Source organism: Terrapene carolina, unplaced genomic scaffold (assembly GCF_002925995.2).
Source record: "Terrapene carolina triunguis isolate 2854851 unplaced genomic scaffold, T_m_triunguis-2.0 Scaffold88, whole genome shotgun sequence".
NCBI lineage: Eukaryota > Metazoa > Chordata > Testudines > Emydidae > Terrapene > Terrapene triunguis.
Window position 1 is genome coordinate 17,499,998 of NW_020664439.1, and position 24,867 is coordinate 17,524,864.

Sequence of the window (24,867 nt, forward strand, 5' to 3'; positions counted from 1 at the left end):
TGATAAAAATGGTAAATAGTGTAGGTCCAAGAACCGATCCCCGTGGGACCACTGGAAACAGACCTTCTCGATGATGATTCCCCATTTACATTTTGAGTCCTAATAGTTTTTAATCCATTTAATGCATGTCATATTAATTTTACAGTGTGCTTAGTTTTTTAATCAAAATGTTGTGCGGTTCCAAGTCAAATGACTACCCTCATTGGCATCGTAAGGGGAATATAAAATATAAACTCAATATAGAATGAAGTAGTTTTCCCTTAAAACACATGCTATTCTGACAACTAAAACTAGTAATAACTAATGTTAAAGATGGATCCCAAGTTACAATGTTTGGATGTGGATGAGACCATAGATAGAGGTGTTCAGATTTAGTGCTTTGGTTTGGGCCCGTGTTGGTACAAATATCAGGGGGTAGCCATGTTAGTCTGTACCCACAAAAACAATGAGGACCCTGGTGGCACCTTAAAGACTAAACAGATTTTTTTTTGTAGTGAACAACTACAAAAGCAACTTTCCCTCTCCTGGCATTGACACCTCCTCATCAATTATTGAGAGTGGACTACATCTACCCGATTGAATTGGCCCTATCAACACTGGCACTCCACTTGGTAAGGTAACTTCCTTCTCTTCATGTGTCAGTATAACAATGCTTGCATCTGCAATTTTCACTCCATGCATCTGAAGAAGTGGGTTCTTTACCCTTGAAAGCTTATGCCCAAATAAATTTGTTAGTCTTTAAGGTGTCACTGGACTCCTCATTGTTTTTGTGTTGGTACAATAATTCCAAAGCAGTACTGCATTAAAAATTTAGTTTCAGCTGTACTTACAGTATTTCCCAGAAGTACAATGCAAGATACTACTGCTATATCATTTCTAGCCTCCAAAATGTCCCTTTTAACTAGTTCATTATATAAAAGAATATGGAGATACACAGATTCAGATGCTATACACTGGACATTTGCCTTCTTTTGGACACTGGGATTAACAATTATACTGTGTGTGTAATTTGCAAATTACTTGCCTGTAAATCCAGGTGCACAGATACATGTAGCATTTAGACCTTCACTGTCACAAGTGCCACCATTTTGACAGCTGATGTTAACGCAAGGATCTTTGTATAATTCACAGTGCCGTCCTGAGAATGATAAATTAGTGTTATTGACATTATTTGTACTTATGGTTAGTCAGAAATCAGAATGTGGGCTGTCTGCCATATGGAATGAGGGCAATGATTGTTCTTCTCTCAGATACCAGTGTAATTCACAAGTAAGTTGCTGAAGACAATTGTAAAGCCAATGCAAGATCAGACTCAGATCATATGTTTTTATGGTGATTTGGTCTTTAAACATAAGACTCCCCTTCTCATCAAGGCTATGTCACCTCTTCAAGCATAGCGGGCCAGTTCCTGTTCTCAGACAATGGCAGCAGTGGAATTTCTATGGCTATACAATGGTGTGATAAAGAAGCAGGTTGGGCAGCTGTTGAATATTCTTCAATGGAAATAACAGTTGCTATCTTCAGTAACAGTTCCAATTAATATGAAACTTAAAATATAATATGTACACATTATTAAGCCTATTTTCTCCTTTTCCAGTAGGCTCAGATGGACTATGGTTTGTCACGGCAGTAGAAATAGAAATCAAGTTATTCAAACATATAGGTTAACATGATATGATTGTATTTGACTGGCAAGCTCCATCCCTCTTTCTTTGATCTCCTGCCTCAGAACTTGATCTGTGCGAACTCAGTGGTTTCACTCTGCAACAGTTTGAGAGACCCTTATCGGGCACAAGGTAGGAAAGGATGGTAGATTCCCAACGGGGTTGAGGAGAAAGGTCAGCTGCCACAGTGGTATCATATATTATATCGTATCAGCTCTGAAAACACTACCACATAAGTAGACTCACTGAGCTCAATGGGACTGTTTTCATTCATAAAGTTACTCATTTTCCTAAGTGTTTACAGAGTCCTACAGGTGCAATGATATAGACTTGATCAGGGTAAATTTAGGCATGCATTGGTGGTTGTTCTATGTAAAAACTGAGAAGTGTATTTCAAGGCTAACCTTGGATCTGTTGGTTGCTTTTGCTTGCATAATTCATCTCCTTTACTTTGTGATCCACTATAATATACAATAATTTATGCTGAAATGCTGAATACTCCATGCAGACACAAGGGTACAACTTCACTGATCCTACTGTAGGGTCAAAATCTAAATGATTAATTTTAAGTAACTATCATTAATTTATTTCTGTGGGTAGTTTTGTGAGCTATGCTCACAGTTCTTTGTCGGTATTGCCTTGCATTGTCCCGAATGAAGATTACGTGCTTTACAGAGGCACCACCAACTTGAAATCTAATCAGTTAACAAAACAACAAAATTAATAATTATTTGTTTCAGATACTACATCTTCATCTGAATCTCCCTGCCAGTACAGTACTGTGGTTTTATAGGCACATTTCTCCCTTTTTTCTCTCTCCCTAGTTGCACAAAGAAAAAGGTAAAACAGCTTGAACATACAAAGGAAAACAATGATACTGAAAGTCCTGTGAAAAGCAAAAAATAAACTGGAAAAATTAGAAGAGCAATTACACCCAGTCTCTTTCAGTTATTTGTACGTTTTCATCTTATGTTTCACTTGTAAGAGTAGAAGGCAAAAATACTGAGAGAGAAATACACTTTTCAAGTTAATGATGTCCCTTTAACATCAACCCCAATTCAACAGATTGTGCCACACTTTGCTAACTATGATTATATGTATGGTAACATTATTACATTTCTCAGAAATAATAGCCTCAACAAGACACAAATTTATTTCACTTAGGATATTTGTCAGGAATTACAGTCAATGTTAGGTTTGAACTCTCTGGCATCAGCTATTTTATGAAAAGACATTAAGAAATTTACTAAATTACAAACCATTCCCATTCACTACAACATGCTTAAAATGAATTTAAGGAAAACATTTTAGCCTTCTGTCCATTCATGATAAATATTACAGGTTTCCCGTTTCAATAATGATATGGCTGAAATGAAATTAATCTAAAAGAACTACTTTGATTAGATGCAATGTATATAGAGAAAGTGTTTTGTGAAATTTCTGTCAGTTTTTTTCTTATTTGTATTACTACTATATATTTATGGAAATTATGTATCAAGTGGTTGTTTTCATCTGACATGCTACAAAAATGATGGATATATCAGGATTACAGGGGGGCACATCTTTATAATCCCAGCAATGAATAGCTCCAGATTCAGTGAGTTTTTTCCTGGGTACAAGTGACTGACTTGCTGGAGAAGTGTGGGAAGAGAGAGTACCTTGGAGGGAGGGGAATAACTGGTTCGGAAGTTAGCTAATGGCTATTAGCTACATTAGATTGGTGAGGGATGTGGGAGCATGCGGGTTGGAACAAGGCACTAAGAGAACTGAAGAGGGTTGGTGGGAAAACTTGGGATGGAGCCTTCTGGGAAAGAAAAAAACAATACAAAATCATAGACATAGGGCTGGAAGGGACTTCAAGAAGTCATCAAGTCCAGCTCCCTGTGCTGTGGCAGAACCAAGTAAACCTAGACCATCCCCAACAGGTGTTTGTCCAACCTGTTTTCTAAAATGTCCAATGATGGGGATTCCACAACCTCCCTTGGAAGCCTATTCCAGAGCTTAACTACCCTTATAGAAACACGACACATTTCACCTCCATCACTTCTATCTCTGTGTATTTTTTGTTTTTGATCTATTTAGATGGTAATTTCTTCAATTATGGACCTATCTTATGTTTTATGTCTTTGGGTGCTGTAATACAAATAATAAATAATAATAATATTCTGCAGGCCTGAATGAAAATGAGAATGAGAGGGATTTACATAATTTAGCTGGTAATACATTTGTTTTATGCATACACTTAATCTTATTTTACAATGTCCTTTTCAGCTTGTGCTTTATCCTTGCCCATTCAAGCAGTATTCCTTATGTCAGAATACTTGGCAAAATTCTGTAAATCAGTTATGAGTTCTTTTATGGCCATCTGACCAGAGAAGAGCACATTTCAACATCAGTGTATTATGTTAACCAGCACAGAGAAAGAGGCTATCACATTATTTTGTTCCAACCAGACTTTTACATAGACTCCAAATCAGACAAAGGTCTCAGAAATTTACAAACAAAGCATTCAATGTTGCCTGACAATTCTCCCTTGCACCCAAGAAAGAGTCTCCCTAGAAATTAATGAGCAAATATTTTTAGTGTCCATCTTATGGGCCCAGTTGTGCAAACACTTATGCATTTGAATAATTCGACTCTTGTGAGTAATCCTATTAAAATAAATGAGTCTGATTCTCTACTGCTCTGCACTTTGTAGAGTCACGTACAACAGTGCAAAGTAGGTGTGAAATGCTACCAAACCAGGTAATAGTAATGTTCTATACCCACTTTACAGTGGTGTAGGTGACTACACAAAGTGCAAGGCAATGGAGAATCAGGCCGAATGGAACTACTCGAAGTAGAAAGCACAATGCCTTATAAAAAGTGTTTATAGGATTGAGCCCCATGCTGGCATTTCAATCAAATGCACAAAATTAACTTCCTATAATTTTAGGGGTTAAAACTTTGGATTTTTTTTTTTTTTTTTTTTTTTTTTTTTTGCTAGATACACTTGTTGTATTGACAGTTTAACATGAAGTCTAAGCCAAAGCACTCTTGAAAAGACCACTGTTTCCATTGTCACTGAAAAACTGATGGTTAATTCCTCATACTTGGCCACTGGAATGATGCATTCTTCATCTAGAGGCAAAGAACAGAGCACACACCAATATAAAATATATACTTAGCCTCAAGCAGCAGCTGACTGAGCTTCAGTCAAAGAGATAAGGATTTTTTGTTTGTTTGAGGACATGTTTAATGTTCCTTAAAACACTACTCTCTCGCTCTCTCTCTCTCTCTCTGTGTAAAAACAAAACATATATGGTTTACTCTTTTTACTGAAAACTAAATAAATCTATTCTTAAAATATTCTGGATGAATTCTTTATTTTACAAAATTCTTAGGAAATGTTATATGAAAGCAAAATCTGTTGAATCAGGTATGACATTGACTTCAGTCAACATGGAGGAGTGTTCACTGAATTATCATTACTTCTGAATTTTATGATTTGCAAATAAACTTCCAGATAACTGGTTACATTTTTATTTTTTCACTGCAGACAGTTTTAAATATAGGTTTTTGTTTCTTTGTTTTTAACTCATTACACTAGAGAAAATCTAACAGAAATCTGGAAAATCCTCCAGGTAATGGTTCCCAGCAATAACTGATTACAAACTATATCCAACAGCCTCTTAAAAAACTAATCACTTTAACTCACATCTTTAACAGGAACCGAATAATCTAGTACGCCTACAAAGTAAAGACCTGAACAAGGAAATCCTTACCCAAGTTAATTTTGTTCATATGAGTAATACCATTGACTTCAGTGGATCTACTTATGTAAGTAAGAATTACTCACTTGAGTAAGGGTGTGGGATCAGGACCTACTTTAAATTAATTTTCCTACTTTATGCAGTGGCATACCACAACTTAACTCCTCACTTCATAATTTTGTTATCCAGAAAGAAAGCATTAAAAAGCATGTGGAGTAAGCTATACTTACACAACAAAAGGCAAAAACATATTTTACCTTCATATTCAGCAAGGCATACACATTCATAGCTATTGACAAGGTCTCTGCAGGTGGCAGCATTCTGGCAGGGTGCAGAAAGGCATTCATTATATTCCTCTTCACAATAGAGGCCATGGTAACCTAAAGCGCATGTGGGAGAAAATAGAATAAGCTATGAAATGCTTCCTGATAAAAAGGTAACAATTTAGCTATCTTGGATTGTGGGTAGATGGTAATTAATTGAAAAGGTATTGTGTCTTTAAGGCCACAGGCTATCTATTACACAAATAAAATGTATAAAAAAGGGTAGTATGTCTGATAGATGGAACTCTGTACATTTATTATATGGTGAACTACAACATTTCCTAGACTACAAAGACAGATGACCAAGACCATTATTGAGACTCTGAAGAAAATGTGTTTTATTGTAGCAGTGAAATAATCCAATAAATACATAGTCACCAATTTTTATGATTAGCTTTGCCCTGCAGCAATTTCACTTGCTTGGAGTGATGATGATCATGTAATACTACAGTTAGCATTTATGCTGTGTCTTCTTATTCTTAACACTGTGCAAATTCAAAGTGCTGCACAAACATCTAACAATTCAATTTTCAGAGTACTCATGGGAGGTAGGCAAGTATTATAGCCTGATTCTGCACACGGAGCAAATGGAAGCATAGAAAGGCTATGTAACTTGCTAGTGGCACAACAGGATGAGAAATCATGAGTTATGTTATCCACTTGACCAACCAGCATTTTGCATGGTCTAGTGGATCATGTGGTCATCTGTCTTAATACAGTAACTCCTCACTTAACGTTGTGGTTATGTTCCTGAAAAATGTGACTTTAAGCGAAACGATGTTAAGCGAATCCCATTTCCCCATAAGAATTAATGTATATATATATAAAGTAATATATATATATATATATATACACACACACACACACACACAGTATAAGTTTTAAACAAACAATTTATACTGGTACACCGATTGTGAAGCTTGATTGAGGTGGAGGAGTCAGAGGGTGGGATATTTCCCAGGGAATGCCTTACGGCTAAATGATGAACTAGCAATTGGCTGAGCCCTCAAGGGTTAACTCTCACACTCTACAAGGCAGCAGGAATGGAGGGAGAGGAGACAGCATTGCAGACAGAGACAGAGACACACACCATGTGTGTGTGAGAGAGATGCACATTTCCCCTTTAAGTACACTTAATTAGATCAGCTTGCTGAGACCGCAGCTGCTGCAAGCGCCCTCCATCCTGAGCCCTGTCGTGTCTCCCCCCTGCTGTATGGAAGATGGGGTAAGTGGGGTGCAGGAGCAGGGGGGAGGGGGACACCCTGACATTAGTCCCCCCTCTACCTTTTCTCCCCCCCCCCGCACAGCAAGCAGGAGTCTCGGGGAGCAGCTCCAAGGCAGGGGGCAGGAGCAGCACATGGCAGTGGAGGGAGGGACAGCTGCAATTGCTAGCCTGCTGGGCAGCTGCTGCACAGGGAACTTAGGGGAGCGGGGAGCTGACAGGGGGAGCTGATGGGGGGCTGCCAGTTCCCCCTGGTTCCAAGTCCCCACCAGCTAGCTGCAATGGGCTGCTCTTCCTGCAAGCAGTGGACAAAGCAGGCGGCTGCCAAACAATGTTAGAAGGGAGCATTGCACAGCGTTAAACCAGCATGTTCCCTAATTGATCAGCAACGTAACGACGAAACAACGTTAACCGGGACAACTTTAAGTGAGGAGTTACTGTAGTAGTTGAAATGTCTTTTTCAACATACTGCATTAGGTCAAAGAAGCATTTTTTTCGTATCAGGTAACAAGATAAATAAGACCATTAGTGTAGTTTGGGGTAGTGGGGGGATTGACTAGCCACAATACAGAGTTACAAGAGTTTTGCTTTATAAGACTGATTACAAAAGCATTATCACAGCTTCCTCCCTGACCACTATACTATATTTTCTTCTGGATCTATGTACATAATTCATAATATGATTTGTATACAAAGAACAGAAGAGTATACATTGTACCTTCTGTTTCTTGATTCTCCTGGCCAATTTACTACTGCAATGGCTCTCAGCCTTTCCAGACTACTGTACCCCTTGCAGGAGTCTGGTTTGTCTTGTGAACCCCAAGTTTCACCTCACTTAAAAACTACTTGCTTACAAAATCAGACATACAAATACAAAAGTGTCACAGCACACTATTACTAGAAAATTGCTTCTTTTCTCATTATTACCATATAATTATGAAATAAATCAATTGGAATATAAATACTGTACTTACATTTCAGTGTATAATATATAGAGCAATATAAACAAGTCACTGTCTGTATGAAATTTTAGTTTGTACTGACTCAGTTAGTGCTTTTTATGCAGCCTGTTGTAAAACTAGGCAAATATCTAGATGAGTTGAAGTATCCCCTGGAAGACCTCTGCCTACTCCCAGGGGTCCATGTACCCCTGGTTGAGAACCAGTGCACTGCTGTATCCTATATTACTTATATAGAGCTACAAGAGTGTGCAGTACTTTACACATAATTCTATTCAATACAAAGAAACTCTTTAAATTATTTTTTTAAATTGTTTAAATTTCTTCTTTTTTGACCCATGGTATTTAGTCATTAAAGAAAAGTTCCCCCTTTCTTCTCTTCCAGCTATGTATTACAATCTGTATTTAAAATGCAGGGCCCTCCATCTTCAGTATATTTTATTTATTAAACATATTTCTACTTTTCTCCCAATTCAGTAGTCGTATCTAATTTTATAGCCAATTAAGACATATGCAAGATTGACTATATCAGTTCTTTCTCCCATTGATATTGATGTTTAATAAGCAAAAAGAATTATTTAAAGGCAGTGATAAGATGAAAATTTACATTTGTTCTCTCCCTATTAATCAAGCTTTAGGTCAGAAAAATTTAAATATCCCAGCTGTGTTTGACCTTTTACTGAATTGAAGTGATATTCTCTACAATGAAAAAAGCAACAGCTAATTTACTGAACTCAACTCAAGTTGTTTTCCTTTTAGTACTATGTAATTATGTTGCTTTCTTACCTTTGGGGGAAAATATGGAGGGCGAATGATGGTGGTTTTTATTTTGTACAAGAGATTATACTGAAGACTTTTTGACTTCTTTGAAAGAGATAAAGAGTTCTTTTTCTGTAACTGTCTCTCTCTTTTGTAACATTTAAAATTCCTTTTGGAAATTAAGTCAAGTTGTAGAATGAACAGACTTTGATGAACCACATGCATCAAACCACTTGCTATGTTCTATGAAATGACTGATAAAATGAATACTAAGGACTCAACTGTCGTTCTGCAACAAGCCCTGAGTAAGGAGCAATGCATAGTTGTGCTTCCCCAGGAAAGCAGACCAAAGACCATCTTGTGACCTTGCTCCAGGGAGGAAGTAATCTGCTCCATCATGATACTTAGTGCTGATTACTTCCTCATCTGTACTGGCCAATGCATTAGGTTGGTAGAGCCTTAGCTCCACCCAATCCCTGCCCCTGCAAGCTCACCTGAATAGGAGGGAGAATAGAGGCCTTGCAGAGGCTGCTCTTCACCCCCCCAGACTAGTGATGAAGATAGCCTGTGCAGGGGATGAGGGAGTCTTCTGCTCTCTTGTGCAAGCGGATAAAGTGGATTACACATGAGCCATAAAGGTGGTGATATTCTCAACACTATCAAAATTTAGCGAACAACCCTGAGCACCCAACTCTCCATTCTTTGACTCGAGTTTTTCCCTCAATAAAGAGTGCAGAATGGGCTTTGAGTCCATGATAATGCTACTCTTTTTAGCCCATGTTCTCAAATATTGCAGTACACTTATTACGTACATCCACTACCATAAAGTTTTATTAGTATTATTAAGCACTGAATGTTCTCAACACTGTACAAGACACCAGTGCAAAAAGTTCCTGTCCTGTAACAATATAAACAAAATTATTTTAGAAACTTGTTTGGAGCTTTGTCTATCTTTCCTACTGTCTTGCTGTTTAGCTGGCTGTGAAGAGTGTTTTCAGAACAAATTCAAAAACCTTGGCAGTTAGAATTTTGGCATTTCATTTTAATTTTGAAGTATTTGTTCAGATTTGGAAACAAAAATAGCCTGGTGAAATTTCACCAGTTTTTTAAGTGGAAATTGGCTCAGTCACTCAGACCTGATCAAATTTCAAATGCTCTTGAAATTTCATTCTGACAAAGACCAATTTTTACATAAAACATGTAATTACACATGTTTTGAAACTAAAATCATTGTTTCACAAAAGGCATGTAGAGTTGCATGGAAAAGCCATATGTCACAGTACTTAATACTACATATTATAAACACATCTTTTCTCCACAACCACTTTAATTTCGAATGTATTGCCTCTCTGAGGTATCACAGCATCTTTTCCACTGAGCTCTTATGTGTAACTGGGATACAACACTATGAAAACTGTTTTGTAAATTATAATACAGTACTGGGTGTCATAGGCACAGGAACTAGAGGTGCAGGGGGTGCTGCAACACCCCCAGGTTGTATGCGGAGCTGCTGGCCCTGCACCCAGGCCTCCACTCCCCAGCCCAGGGCTTGGGTCCCAGCTGCTGGTCATGCTCCCCAGCCTGTGGCCCCATGTCTGGGGCTCCAATCCTGGGGCCCCGCGCCCATGCCTCTGCTCCCCGGCCCTGTGTCTGGAGCTCAGGTTCTGCCCACTGGCCCTGTGCCCGAGGACCTGCACTCAGCCCCCCACTCCCGGGGCCTCAGCCGATGGCCCCGAGGTCGGGACTCTGCTAATAGCCCCGTGCCCGCCCCCAGACTTTGCCTCCTTACCCCTGTCCAGGTCCCCCCCTCCCAGAGACACGGCACTGCTCCCAGCCCCAGCTGCAGGGGGAGGGCGGACAGGGTAAGGGGCTGGCTTTCAGCACTCCCACTATTAAAAGGGTTTCAGCACCATTGCTGGGTGTTAAAGCAGTGATTGTATACTTTAAAAAGTCTTGAATCACTTGTTTGTTACATATATTTATAAAAACAAGGAATAAAGAAATAACTGGAAAAAGGGTCTCAAATATCAGTGTGAATGTAACAGTTCATAATGTGTGGGTTCTCCACTGTATTTTACATTTCATCAAAGAGTCTGTAGCTTGTTGTGAAAACAGTACTGCATTGCAGGAGTGTTTCCCCCCCCCTCCCCCCCGAAAAGAAGGAAGTGCAAAAGGCGCAAGATTCTGATCTCAATTAATTGGTCTCAATTTAGAGTAACTCTGCTGGTCCAAGATTTTGCCAAGTCAAGGATAATTTAAAAAAAATGAAATATATACAGAGCAAGCTTCCTTTTCCACTGTTATATCTTGTGGTTGCCTGAGACTGAGTGCAGTGCTTTCAAGTGCTTTCGTGTGCATGCAGCAATCTCTCAAGTAAATCATTTAGGCAATCAGACTGTTACCTTATTACGAATTTTTTGAGACTCCTGTTCTCCGTACATTTCAGCTCTTTAAGACTGAAGACTTAACTATTTCCACTGTATATTATTCTCAACCATGTCAGCTAACTTGTGATACATAGTATTTTTTATATAGTAACATCTTTAGCCAATACGTATATCACAGAAATGGCAGGTATCTAGCAGATTTTTAAAATGGTACACAGGACATACTTATGCTAAACATATATGTACTTATACATTCTAAGCATAAATATTTTCAAGAGTTTGTAATTACTTTTTTCTTGGAGGAAATATTCTGAATTGCACGATTAAACAATTGACTTCTGAAAATCAGTATTCACCTCCTTTTCATTAAAATATGACAGGTCACTTGCTGGTTTGAACTACAGTAAATGGTGGATTGTCTGCAACTTGAAATACTTAAATCAAGACTTATGTAACTCAGCCAGATGTTATGGGCCTATTACATGACCAGGTGAGTGAAGTTCAGGAGAACAGACAAGTTGATCATGATGGACCCTTCTGGCTTTAAAGTCTATGAGTTTATGTTGTCAAATACCACATACAATATGGAAAAGATGCCTTTTTTGCCCACTAGAGGGTGGATTGTGCCTATACACTCTATTTGAATCCTCAAGAGGGAAGGCATATAATGTTTTCATCCTGTTACCAAGAGCCTGATTCTAGTTGCATTGCAGAGAATAGCAAAACTCTACAATGGGATCAGGCCATTGCTACTGCAGGGAAAGGTGATATTTTCATTTTCCTCCCATGAAACTAGGATGCATCATACAATTCTTAGCAAACCATCCTGTTTTGTGTTATTGTTCTTTAATACGCTCTAAATACATTAAGGATGCTTATACTGTTTATACATGTATCCTCTGAAATTTATATAAATCACTTATCTTTGCAGTCAAAGAGATTAAATGAATACATTGACCTGAGAGGCATCTTTTGTTGATAACTTCATCTGTCTCTGGCCTATTTATTAAAATTCTGCTGATTTTGTGTCAGAATCAATGAAAAAAACTGATTTCATCTTTGCGCTTGTACAGTGCATAGCTTAGTCTATGTGTGACCAGACAAAAACAATGAATAATATCTGCATTATCCAGCAACTCCAACTGCTGGGTCATCAGTGCAATGTTCTTCAGTGCCGCCTCAGCTGAAAAACACCTACAGTATGTTTTACAGGCAAAACGGGCAACTGGGCTTATAGCTCTACTTTTCCCAGCTGAAGGCAGAACTTGAACATGTATTCAACAGCCACATCTTCATGTGGGCAGGTAGGGCATAATGATGTGCATGTGCCCCCTACTCCTGGTTAGAGGAGTCCTCTTTTCCACGCTCCTTTCCCCTCACCCATCCAGGAGATGGTTGAAAAATGGGAAACATTTTCTGGAAAAATCTGTCCTGGATTTTCACTTTTAAAAAATTTGAAATTTATTATTTTCTAACCAGCTTTACCCAGTCCTTACACCTCCTTTTCCCTATTGGCTGTCTCCCTTCCTCTGCCATCCTCCCTCACAAAGACAGACACCTATCTCTTTCCCCTGGATTCCCAAATCCTCCTTTCTCCTTCTCAAACACCCTCTTCCTTCCAAGGTCACTCACAGTCCTTCCCTCACATTTTCATTCGTTGAGTCCCACATGCATATCAAGGTCTCCTCACACATACCATCTCCCCTTCACAAACCTCCTAGGCTCTCTCACACAGACTTCCCTGGGGGCTTGGACCCCACCCACCCTAACCTGATCCATAAATGGTGAGGAGTCCAGGCAGAGTGCCTAGAAGAGGCTGGGATCATTGACCCTTACATAATTCATTAACAGAGAGGAGTCCAGTCAGACTGGCTTGCAGCGGCTGGGGCATCTCTACCCCATGTATTTTCCATGGCCTGCAGGCAGCTCCTTTCCTAGGTGAGCTGCCTCTGTAGACAACCATTCTCAGAAGGGCTATGGGAGCCAGACTGGAGAGGACAGAGTTTGGGTCAGGCAGGCTGCTGAGAAGGAGCCATTGGCTGATTCTCAACCTCTCCAGGAGTACTTGGTGGGGCCAAAGACATAGCAGCTCTTACTACCCTCTTCTCAATTTCTGCACTTACTGGCCAATGAAAGGCAAGGGGAGAAGTAGCTCTGCCTCCCCCTCAGAGGCTGATGAGGGACAAGGGGAAAAGCTCTTGAAGCTTCTCTTAGGCTCCAGTTCCTCAACAACCACCCCCTTCCTAGCCACCTCCCCCGACTTAATGACCCCAAGCACTTCTGTGTGCTGGCCTAATGGGGTACAATACAATAAAACTCTGCTTTGCTTGGCATAGTTCTGTTTCATACAAACTTTATCCTAAAAGACTTCCCAGAATTACATGTACAATAGGAGCTGCAGAGGCAATAAGAGGTCTAGCTGAGGAAGACAAGATATGTGGTGTGGTCTGATAAGTTCTGAAATTAAACAGTGATTGAATAAGACAGAGAGATACAGGAAAGCTGCTCCAGATGAGAGAGGCATATTCACAAGCCCTGGCCAGATTGTGCCAAGCAGGCTGCGAAAAGTGCTGTGAGATAGCTGGTAGCTGGAATTAACCTGCAGCCATCACTGCCAAGGTCTTGAGACTGGTCTGCCCCCAGAGAGAGGGGAGAGGGAAGAACTGCTGCAACTACAGGAAATGTTGCAGCTGCCCATACTGAAGCACTGAGACCAACCTGCCCCCAGCTACAAACCTGCAGGAAGGAAAGGCAAAGAATAGAAGAGAAACACCCCTAGCTATTACCAATGAAGTTGCTCCCCCGGTTCACTTTTCTCTTACTCTTTTTAAAAAAATGTTCTAATTATTGTACAATTTCTATATTTTGGTGACTTGGAGATGTATATCTGAATGTGTGTGTGCGCGTCTTATATCCATGTCTGTACATGTGGGATTATAATGTATGTGCTACCTGGGTGCATTATTTTTATGTATTATCCAGGGGTGAAATCCTGGCTCTACTAAGCTCAAAACCCAAACTCCCATTGACTTTAATAGGGTCAGGATTTCACACTAGCAGTTTGGCAACCCATCTTGGAATTGATACTTAGTTTCCCCTAATATCTTTATACATTATTTTCCAACTGGATTTCAAAGTCCAAATTCTTATAATTCATATAATGTCTCCAAAGCAGAGACAAGAAGAAGAATGGAGGTTCCTTAAATAAATTATTGGTAGAAACTCCCACTGCATGTAGAAGATTGACAGACTATATAAGGACATCATCCACGGTACTACAACCCTCACTGCGATCCCATCTTGCCGTTACAGCTCTAAAAGCTGTTCAATTAGCAGATGAGATTTCTACAACTATCGAACCAACTTATGTCAAAGTTTCATTGGAAACACTACTTTCAGCTATTCATGGTTTATAAATCAAAAAGTTTTAATTCTTTTGATTCAAAATAAACACTGCTACCCAATAAGATAATTCCGTTTGAAAGTAGGATTTAAAAGATTGGAAAAGGTCATTACAAACTGGAAAAAAAAATAGCTTTGAAATGAAGGGCCCAATCCAATGTTCTATGAAGTCAACAGAAAGGCTCCATTTGATTTCAGTAGACTGAATCAGGCCATAGTTGAGCATAGATGAGTACTGTGATTATTGCATTTTCATCCCCTTTTGCTACAGAGCATATAATGCAGGTAGTGTGTGTGTGTGTGTATGGTTTTGGGTGGGGACAGAGAAGGAAATATTTCATTTAATAGGAAAATTCCTATATTCACAGGCATTTCAAGGGCTATTCAAGCTGGATGATAAAAATTGTTTTTGGTCAGGGTTGAACTTGCAGCCTTAGTTTTGTCCACTTCAGTTCCTGTTCCCAGCAAAGCTAAGTTCAAAAGTCCAAAACAATACATTTTCATTGTCAATAATGGCAGGAAAGGTTGTTGGGCAAAAGTCAACATGGTTTCTGTAAAGGGAAATCACGTCTTACTAATCTATTAGAGTTCTTTGAAGGGGTCAACAAACATGTGGACAAGAGGGATCCAGGGGACATAGTGTACTTAGATTTCCAGAAAGCCTTTGACAAGGTCCCTCACCGAAGGCTCTTACGTAAATTAAGTTGTCATGGGATAAGAGGGAAGATCCTTTCATGGATTGAGAACTGGTTAAAAGACTGGGAACAAAGGGTAGGAATAAATGGTAACTTTTCAGAATGGAGAGGGGTAACTAGTGGTGTTCCCTAAGGGTCAGTCCTAGGACCAATCCTATTCAACTTATTCATAAATGATCTGGAGAAAAGGGTAAACAGTGAGGTGGCAAAGTTTGCAGATGATACTAAACTGCTCAAGATAGTTAAGACCAAAGCAGACTGTGAAGAACTTCAAAAAGATTTCAAAAACTAAGTGATTGGGCAACAAAATGGCAAATGAAATTTAATGTGGATAAATGTAAAGTAATGCCCATTGGAAAAAATAACCCCAACTATACATACAATATGATGGGGGCTAATTTAGCTACAACTAATCAGGAAAGAGATCTTGGAGTCATCATGGATAGTTCTCTGAAGACGTCAGTCAAAAAGCAGTGTGCAGCATTAGTCAAAAAGCAAACAGGATGTTAGGAATCATTCAAAAAGGGATAGAGAATAAGACGGAGAATATCTTATTGCCCTTATATAAATCCATGGTATGCCCACATCTTGAATACTGCATACAGATGTGGTCTCCTCATCTCAAAAAAGATATACTTGCACTAGAAAAGGTTCAGAGAAGGGCAACTAAAATTATTAGGGGTTTGGAATGGGTCCCATATGAGGAGAGATTAAAGAGGCTAGGACTTTTCAGCTTGGAAAAGAGGAGACTAAGGCGGGGGGGGGGTATGATAGAGCAGTAGTTCCCAAACTTGTTCCGCTGCTTGTGCAGGGAAAGCCCCTGGTGGGCCGGGCCGGTTTGTTTACCTGCCGCGTCCGCAGGTTTGGCCGATCGTGGCTCCCAGTGGCCATGGTTCACTGCTCCAGGCAATGGGAGCTGCTAGAAGCGACGGCCAGTACATCCCTTGGCCCACGCCGCTTCCAGCAGCTCCCACTGGGAGCTCCCATGGGAGCCGCGATGCCAACTCTGTCCACATATCTATTCAAGTGACACCATCATAGGGCCTAATCACATCAGCCATACCATCAGGGGCTCGTTCACCTGCACATCTACCAATGTGATATATGCCATCATGTGCCAGCAATGCCCCTCTGCCATGTACATTGGCCAAACCGGACAGTCTCTACGCAAAAGAATTAATGGACACAAATCTGACATCAGGAATCATAATACTCAAAAACCAGTGGGAGAACACTTTAACCTGTCTGGCCATTCTATGACAGACCTGCGGGTGGCTATCTTAAAACAGAAAAACTTCAAAAACAGACTCCAACGAGAGACTGCTGAGCTGGAATTGATATGCAAACTAGACACAATCAACTCAGGGCTAAATAGGGATTGGGAATGGCTGAGCCATTACAAACATTGAATCTATCTCCCCTTGTAAGTATTCTCACACTTGCTTCTTATCAAACTGTCTGTACTTGGCTACCTTGATTATCACTTCAAAAGTTTTTTTCTCTTACTTAATTGGCCTCTCAGAGTTGGTAAGACAACTCCCACCTGTTCATGCTCTCTGTATGTGTGTATATATATCTCCTCGATATGTTTCACTCAATATGCATCCGAAGAAGTGGGTTGTAGCCCACGAAAGCTTATGCTCTAATAAATTTGTTAGTCTCTAAGGTGCCACAAGTACTCCTGTTCTTTTTGCGGATACAGACTAACACGGCTGCTACTCTGAAACCTAAAAATAACGTAAGTGCTTCCTGAAATATAGTCACCTATCTTGCAATTGGATCCATGCAGGCAAGTCCTTGAAGCTATTTGGAGCTCCCATCGGGGACATATACTGAAGTTCTATATATAACTTAGAAATTGGGGATAAGTATGTATCATTTATTTTACCTCTGAGATGAGAAAAATTTTCTACAAAGCATCAAACTGCTTTTAAAAGTTAATTTACAAATTTTAGGTCTTAATCTAATGTATCTTTTTTAAGAAAAAGATCCCATCTCTTATAATAAATATTTTACTACAACAAGCCATTAGATCAGTGGTTTTCAAACATTTTGAGCTGAGCCCTCCCTTTGAGTTACAATTATTGGTTGTGCCCCCCTAACCCAAACAAAAAGAGGTGAGTCAAGGTGGAGGTGGTGCTCCCTCCCTGAGCGCCACTGCACCGGGCTGAAGCCTGAGCTGCCTGGCATTGTCGCTTGCTGCTTCCCCCCACCCCTGAACATACCTCCATGCCCTAGGAGGAGCGCCCCATAGTTTGAAAACCTCTGCATTAGATAACATAAGATATCCCTATGTGTCCCAGTCTTGTGATAATGACAGCCAGCATTAAAAACCCCATCAATATTAAATGCTGGTTTGAGAGTGCTCTGCAGATTGTGCAGCTATGCAAGTGTCATAGCTATCATTTGTCACTCTTCCACGCTGCACACTAGCCAGAAAACATGGAAATCAAGCTGCCTACAAGGCAAAAACAAAACATTTCACAGTCCTTAGGCTAAATGAAGCAGTTTAAAATTCCTCTCATGTGTAATTTCTGAGGCAGAAGCAACAGAGATGAAAACCCAGCTGACAGTGTATGCCTGACGGTGAAAAGAGAGGGCATAAAGGAAAGAGCACCGAGGTTACAGATGAGAGCAAAACTCTGTGGTTTTTTTGCCTCTGTAATTAAGACGTGATAACCCCTTCTAAGAACCTCAAAACCAGACTTGTTCCTGAGATCAAATGTAAGAAAATGAAGTGGAACTTATGGACTCTGAAGTTCTGAAAACAAGATTAAGTTTCTGATAAGCTACATAAGGAAATAGGTATACAGGTTATGGCTATGAATATATGCATGCATATATGAGTAGAATATTGTAATTGTAACTATGGTGCAACTACAGCATCACCTCATAGTAGGGTTGCCAACATTGTATTTTAAAAAAAGGAACTTACACCCCTGCCCCACCCCTCCTACAGATGTCATCATTATTAGTATTAATAATAATCAGTACTCACCTACATTCACCAGGGGTATTTCTTGCTGCTTTTTGCAACACTCAGCAACTCTCAATCTTGTTGTGCAGAGATGAAAAAATAAGGGACTGTTGACAACCCTACCTCATACCAGTGGGGGGAAGCAATCAAGCAGGGAGAGGCACCTCCCGGGTAAGCTGTTTACAGGAAACCAACTTCAAGCCCCTAACCTTGCACAACCCAGGGAAAGACAATGATGGACCATTCAAGTTAATGAAAAAACACTGAAGCTGAAAAGAAAACCCCAGTCTTGGAAAACCAAAAAAGTAGAGAGTTTGCCCCACTCCGTGTAACCATGAATTATCATCATCAGAGAGAAAGGGGAAAAAATGCAAACCCTGTTAAAAGGGAAGAGGGCTTGAGGGTAAGGATTTCAATAAATTGAGAGCCAGCATCTAAGCGGGGTGCTGTCCATGAAACACTGGATCCCCTCTAGGACAGAGGGCATGCTGGGAAACTGTTCAGAGGCAATAGGTCACTTGTGATGAAAAAGGGAATTTAGCTACCAAAGAAGTGCAAAGCCTGAGATGGCATCTTTATGTTTATTTTCTGCGTAACTGGTCTATGTTTGCCCCCCTTACTATCTCACCTTTGAATATCTGATTTTTCTATTAAACAATCTTTTTGTTTATTTTTACCCCAAGCAGGTCTCTGCTGTGTAAACTGTGTGGTGTGTGTGCGCCAAAGTGAACCGGAAAAGTCCAAGTGTCTGCTAGTTAAGAACTCAGGGAGACGGATATGGGGGAACTCAGGACTGAAAGGGGTTGCTGAGGTTGCTCTGCAAGGGTAACTAGGGTAGTGGATGCCAGAGCTGAGACCTATGCTTGCAGGCTGGCTACAGGTGTCAGAAATTTGAGCCATGGCAGCATAGCAATAAGGCACACCAAGCTACAAAGCAGGGGTTACAGAACCCTTTACGGGTCTGGGTAATCCCTGAAAAGTCACAGTATCTAAGACACATTATATGTATCCAAGTGTATCTCTGACAGGAATATTCCTATACAAAATACCTCTAGCCTAGGGGAAGGCATGCTGGGCTGTGAGCCTGGAGACCATAGGTTTGTTCTCATCTCCTTGGCTTAAATACATAGCACTTGACTTGGACAGTGTAAGATATCACTCCTGTTTCATTCTACACTAACCACTGCTTACTGGGGACAGTGTACCTCAGGGCAATGCTAGTGAGCTACTGAGCCTTTCGACTGTACATCACTGGTCTGCATATAGCCACCTCTGTAGAGATTACCAGGTGTTCCCATCTAATGGATGTTTGGTGGCCCTTATATGAGCGGAGTTTGGAAAGTCTCAGTTCCAGCTCCCACATCAGAAGCTCACTATCATGCTTTGCACAGAATGGCAGACTCAGAGAGGCCAAGGACTGTGGGGGCTTGGAAGGCTGAACTAGCCCTACTACCCCTAGAATAAGTCTCCTCAGATCAAGACTGAGGCATGCTGGCAAGGCAGGGCCTCTTGGAAGTCTGCCCTGCTGCCCTGTAGATAAGCAGGGGATTAAATTTGCCAGGGCTGTCAATTTTATCCCTTTCATCAACACCAAATCCACTCAAGTTTTTAAACCTGAAGTTGATGGCCATATACAAATTGTTTGCAAGTATGCAAACCAGCTCCTTAAACACTTTGCATAAAATGTCACACATGGAGATACAAAAAACATCTGAGCTACTGACTTCCATCTGAAAAACCTTTACTTAATTTCTGGGCCTGGACTACTACTTCCTTGGGTCCAGTCTGGCAAACCTTTAACCATGTGAGTACTGTTTAAATAAAAATAGGTTTCCACAAGATAAAAGAGCTGTGGAATGAGAAACAAAAAGCCCACAAATGGATGTACATAGCTAGTCTCAAAAGTAGTGATTTTTTCATTTCTTTTTCCACAGAGCATTCAAGCCCTCCAGGGTGCAAGGGTTTGGGTTGATTTGGCATGTTTGCCCATGGATCATGCAAAGATAGAACATGGCACTTAGCGTTGCAGTTTGTAACCCTAAAGTATATTTGTTTCCTATCGGTAGCTGAAAGATAACCTTCCAGAGCATACATACTACTGACATTTTAATTAGGGTTACCATCCGTCCGTATTTCCCCGGACATGTCCGGCTTTTGTGTCTCTAAATAGCCGTCCGGGAGGAATTGGTTACAAGGTTAAAATGTCCGGGGTTTTTTTCTCCCTCGCCTCCTTCCCTCCCTTCCATGCAGAGTGCGGCTGCTGATTGGGCGGCTGGGCCAACTGACCCGCTCCCATTGGCCTCCAGCAGCCAGAGCCCTCCCCTGCTCCCCCCTCCCTCTGTCTGCTGCCCTGTGTAACACACAAACCGACCCACCAGGCAGAGTATTTTGCAAACACATGGAGCCAGAATGGTAAGGGGAGTCGGGGGGCGAGGGGGGCAGTCAGGGAGCGGGGGAGTGTTGGATGGGTCCTCGGCCTCCACCTGCCAGCCCCCCTCCTTGCGTCCCGTCCCCCCCCTGGACCCCCCCGCCTGCCTCTCCCTTGTCTGCTGCCCCCAGGTCCTAGTGTCCCCCATCTACTAATGGGAAGACAGGCTGCCCTTACCCTGCCCTTCCACCCTAGCCTTGAGCCTCTCCAACGCCCCAAACCCCTCAGCCCCAGCCCTCATCCCCCACACCCTAATCCTCTGCTCCATCCCTGAGCCCCCTCCTGCATCATGAACCCCTCATCCTCAGACCCACAGCCCTCACCCCTGCATCCCCTCCTATCCCCAAACCCCCTCCCCACACCCCCCTCCTGCCCTCAAACTCTCTCCCAAAGCCTGCACCCCCTCCCTTTGCACCGCCTCCCACCCCCAAACTCCATCCCAGAGCCTGCATCCCTCACCCCCTCCTGCACACCCACCCCCTGCCCCAGCCCGGAGCCTGCACCCAGCACCCAAACTCTATCCCAGAACCTGCACCCTGCACCCCTCCTGCACCCTAATCCCCAGCCCAGGACCTGCACCCCAGACCTCCTCCCCCCACCCAACCCTCCTCCCAGAGCCTTAGGCAGGTGTGGGGGGGGGGTTCTGGGCAACACCAAAATTTCTACAACCCTGCCACCCATGCGAGTGGATAAGGGTCGGGGCAGTCAGGGGACAAGAAGCAGGGGGGGTTAGGGTTCTGAGGGGGGCAGTCAGGGGGTGGGAAGTGGGAGGGAGTGGATGGGGGCGGGGTGGGGGCGGGGCTAGGGCGGGGCTCCCCCCGTGTCCTCTTTTTTGATTGTGGAAATATGGTAACCCTAATTTTAATACCTACATCTTTAGTTCCGACATGCCACTTTAGTGATGCATCAGGAACTACTGGAAGATCAAAAGGTTTATTGAAGCAATGAAACCCTTTGATCACAAAGAACCACTCTCCTTTTCGGCCAGTTCTGCAGCTCTCTCCCCCGCCCTCCCTTCCCCTGCAGGAAAGCTTCTTTACCCTGTCCCACCTGTTGGTAGCATGCATTGGCTAGAAAAGCTGCGGTTTTCTGTTAGCTTGAAGAGCACTGGCCAGGCAGTCAATTTATGGGGTGCCACTGCCAACCTGTCCAGTTCCTCCTACTACTCTTGCTCCCTTCCTCACTGGATTTTCTGGTGTCTCCTCCATATCCACACAGTTGATTCCCACTCCCATTCATTCCTGGTGGGGGAAAAAAATCAGGAATGAAGAAGAGGTTAATATTAAAATCTCATCAATTTCCTAGTTCTATTCAATGAAGTTAGAAAAATAACACCTGGGAAGTTCTCCTATCTGCAATCAAAAAAAGATATTTTTGTCAGATGTGGAAATAATTAGTAACCTGATACGAGTTTTAGTTTTCACCTTCTTTATAAAATAGGATACGTTAGCTATATTTAAATATGATTAGGCTTGTTGCTCTTCAGCTATATACCCAATTTAACCTATTCTCATGGGATTCCTCTATTATGCAAACTAACGATAAACTTTGAAGGATGTAATTGCTTTATGACTGGAAAATTGAAATTGAGAGACTTATCTTCACCTCCTGAAATATGAAATTCATACCAGATGCTAGGAAATAGCAAAGCTTTTGTCTCATTTAATGCCATTCACCAGTCCAGAAGACAACTGGTGTCCACTGGACACTTAAGTCTTCCGGACAGCAAGTGAACCCAGGCGTAGCACTAGCGTGGCATAGCCTTGTCTTCCATTTCATATCCCCATTTTCCTTCCTCTGAATGGAATAATTTCACTACCACATTGCAAAATTCCCGGTACAGGATTTAAACTGGCTTCTAATGATTTGTGAACAACTATGTCATCTGTTGTGATATTCGAAGACTTTATGTAATGGTTCAAATCCATAGTCTTGCTGCTAATCTGTGAAGATTATTTCAACATATTCTAATTCAGGGGTCGGCAACCTTTCAGAAGTGCTGTGCCGAGTCTTCATTTATTCACTCTAATTTAAGCTTTCGTGTGCCAGTAATACATTTTAACATTTTTAGAAGGTCTCTTTCTAGAAGTATAATATATAACTAAACTATTGTTGTATGTAAAGTAAATAAGGTTTTAAAAATGTTTAAGAAGCTTCATTTAAAATTAAATTAAAATGCAGAGCCCCCCAGACCAGTGGTCAGGACCCGGGCAGTGTGAGTGCCACTGAAAATCAGCTCGCGTGCCGCCTTTGGCGCACATGCCATAGGTTGCCTACCTCTGTTCTAATTTATATAAAAGTGCTGCAGTACTGTATCTAGAAGCAATTGTTCAGTCGCACTATTCACCAGAAACTACTCAAAATTCTTCGTAGTGCCCAAAGAGACTGCCAGTTAATTGTATCATCCATACAGTGGTGATTGTCCAAAAAGAATTCATAAATTGGGAAGTTTCTTGGTTCCTCACTCAACAACTTTACTAGTCTTACAAGATGCTAGTATTGCAGACTGGGGATCTCAGACAACAATTCACTCTTGTCAGGGAAAATGGCCATTTAGCCAAATTTCACCACACCATAAAATTACCTGAAACTGGAAGCAGCAAGCAAAGCACGATCTTTCTTCCTTACAACACCAATAATCAGTCAGCCAATTAAACCAAAATATTGCCTTTACCTTTCTTTTGTCCTAAACTGCATCATTCCAACTCTCACCGTTTGCAGAGCAATAAGGTGGTATAACAATAGACTTCAGGATAGAGAAGCTGAAAACTCTTTTCATGATTTATACAGACCAGAGGAAGGGCATGAAAACATCTAAAATGGTACCACTCAAACTGGGATTCAATAGCTGAATGTGGTCTCATGGAATCTATGGATCTGAGCTCACTTTCTTTTGCTTTGCTCCCAGGAGCACTAGCATATTTCAGGCAATATGACAAAGTACCACCAGGAGGGCTAAATAGTTGAAGATTTATTGGCAAGTATCAGTTCCAGCTCCCACATCACAAGCTCATCATCATGCTTTGCACTGACCATTACGGGATCAGCTTATGGGATCCCTCCATATCTGGCCAAGAAACCAGGAAAGGAGGAGGGAAAAAAAGGTGAAAGAGAAAAAACTCCCCGTTTTCCTAGAAGTCAAGAGAGGATGACAAGAGAACAGACATTGTGCTGACTGGAGCTGCAGATATTATAATGTTGCCATTTGTGCATCATAGGATTACATCAATATATAATGATGTTGATATGGTGAGGCGATGTCACAGTGCAAACGTCACACTGCACTACCAAGTTGTCACGCTGGCTCTTTTCAATTACATCACTGATTTCTAGCCCAGCAAAGCTGAGTACATCTGCCCTGAAATATGTTCATCTTTAGATAAATAAACCAACAATGAAACAAGTGTATATGTCTGTTAACAAGATTCCTCTGCAAGGAATCAAAAGAAAGTAGCTCTGCACATTTCAACATTATGATCCTAAGTGGTCAACACAACACTAATTTGCCTATTATGAGGTGGATGTTTTTTCTTCTGCACATGCAGTGGGAGGGATAGCTCAGTGGTTTGAGCATTGGCCTGCTAAACCCAGGGTTGTGAATTCAATCCTTGAGGGGGCTACTTAGCCATCTGGGGCAAAATCAGTACTTGGTCCTGCTAGTGAAGGCAGGGGGCTGGACTTCATGACCTTTCAAGGTCCCTTCCAGTTCTAGGAGATAGGATATCTCCATTAATTTATTTCAAGTATACAGTTTTACAAACTGTACTTTCTCAGGATAGATACACTTTAAAACACCACAAAAATATTGTGTCTCTTGATATTGCCTTAATTGTTCATTCCCTATGCATTTTCAAACATGAAACCTGGATCGCTGCTTGCTACTCTGCAAGGTTGGTTCATAGCAATGAGGAAGAGAGGATATTTTTTCCTTTTCTGTATTTTTGTCTGGACGAACTTTCTCTATATTAGCTTGAACAGTTCTGTTTATGTAGTTATCACTGTTGGAATATGGAATTGTCAGCAATTTCTTCTTATGATAAATCTGTGTATACAGAAACTGCAGAAGGGGACAACAACCCCCACAGGTTGCTGGGGGTAGCTTACCCACAACTTCAAGATTACTGGCTATCATTATGAGGAGAAAAAATTACAGAAAGGGGGGGAAAATCTCATTTCCTATGCAATCCAGAAGCCCATTTATTTCTTGCCTATATAATCACATGCAGTTTTACCATCTGATCCAGCTATCTTTGCTCACAGAGCAGTCCCACTGAAATCAATGAGTGTGAATAAAGGCTG

General features: G+C 41.3%; 1 protein-coding gene across 1 annotated transcript in view; it reads right to left on the reverse strand.

Moving 5' to 3' along the window:
* Window positions 1-24,867, reverse strand: part of DNER (delta/notch like EGF repeat containing) — a 133,762-nt gene that overhangs the window by 28,349 nt on the left and 80,546 nt on the right. The window contains exons 6-7 of the mRNA XM_024210846.2: window positions 5,674-5,796; window positions 1,025-1,138 (exon numbers count right to left, since the gene is read on the reverse strand). Coding sequence (XP_024066614.1) covers window positions 1,025-1,138; window positions 5,674-5,796 — 237 coding nt within the window. The remainder of the gene's footprint in view (window positions 1-1,024; window positions 1,139-5,673; window positions 5,797-24,867) is intronic.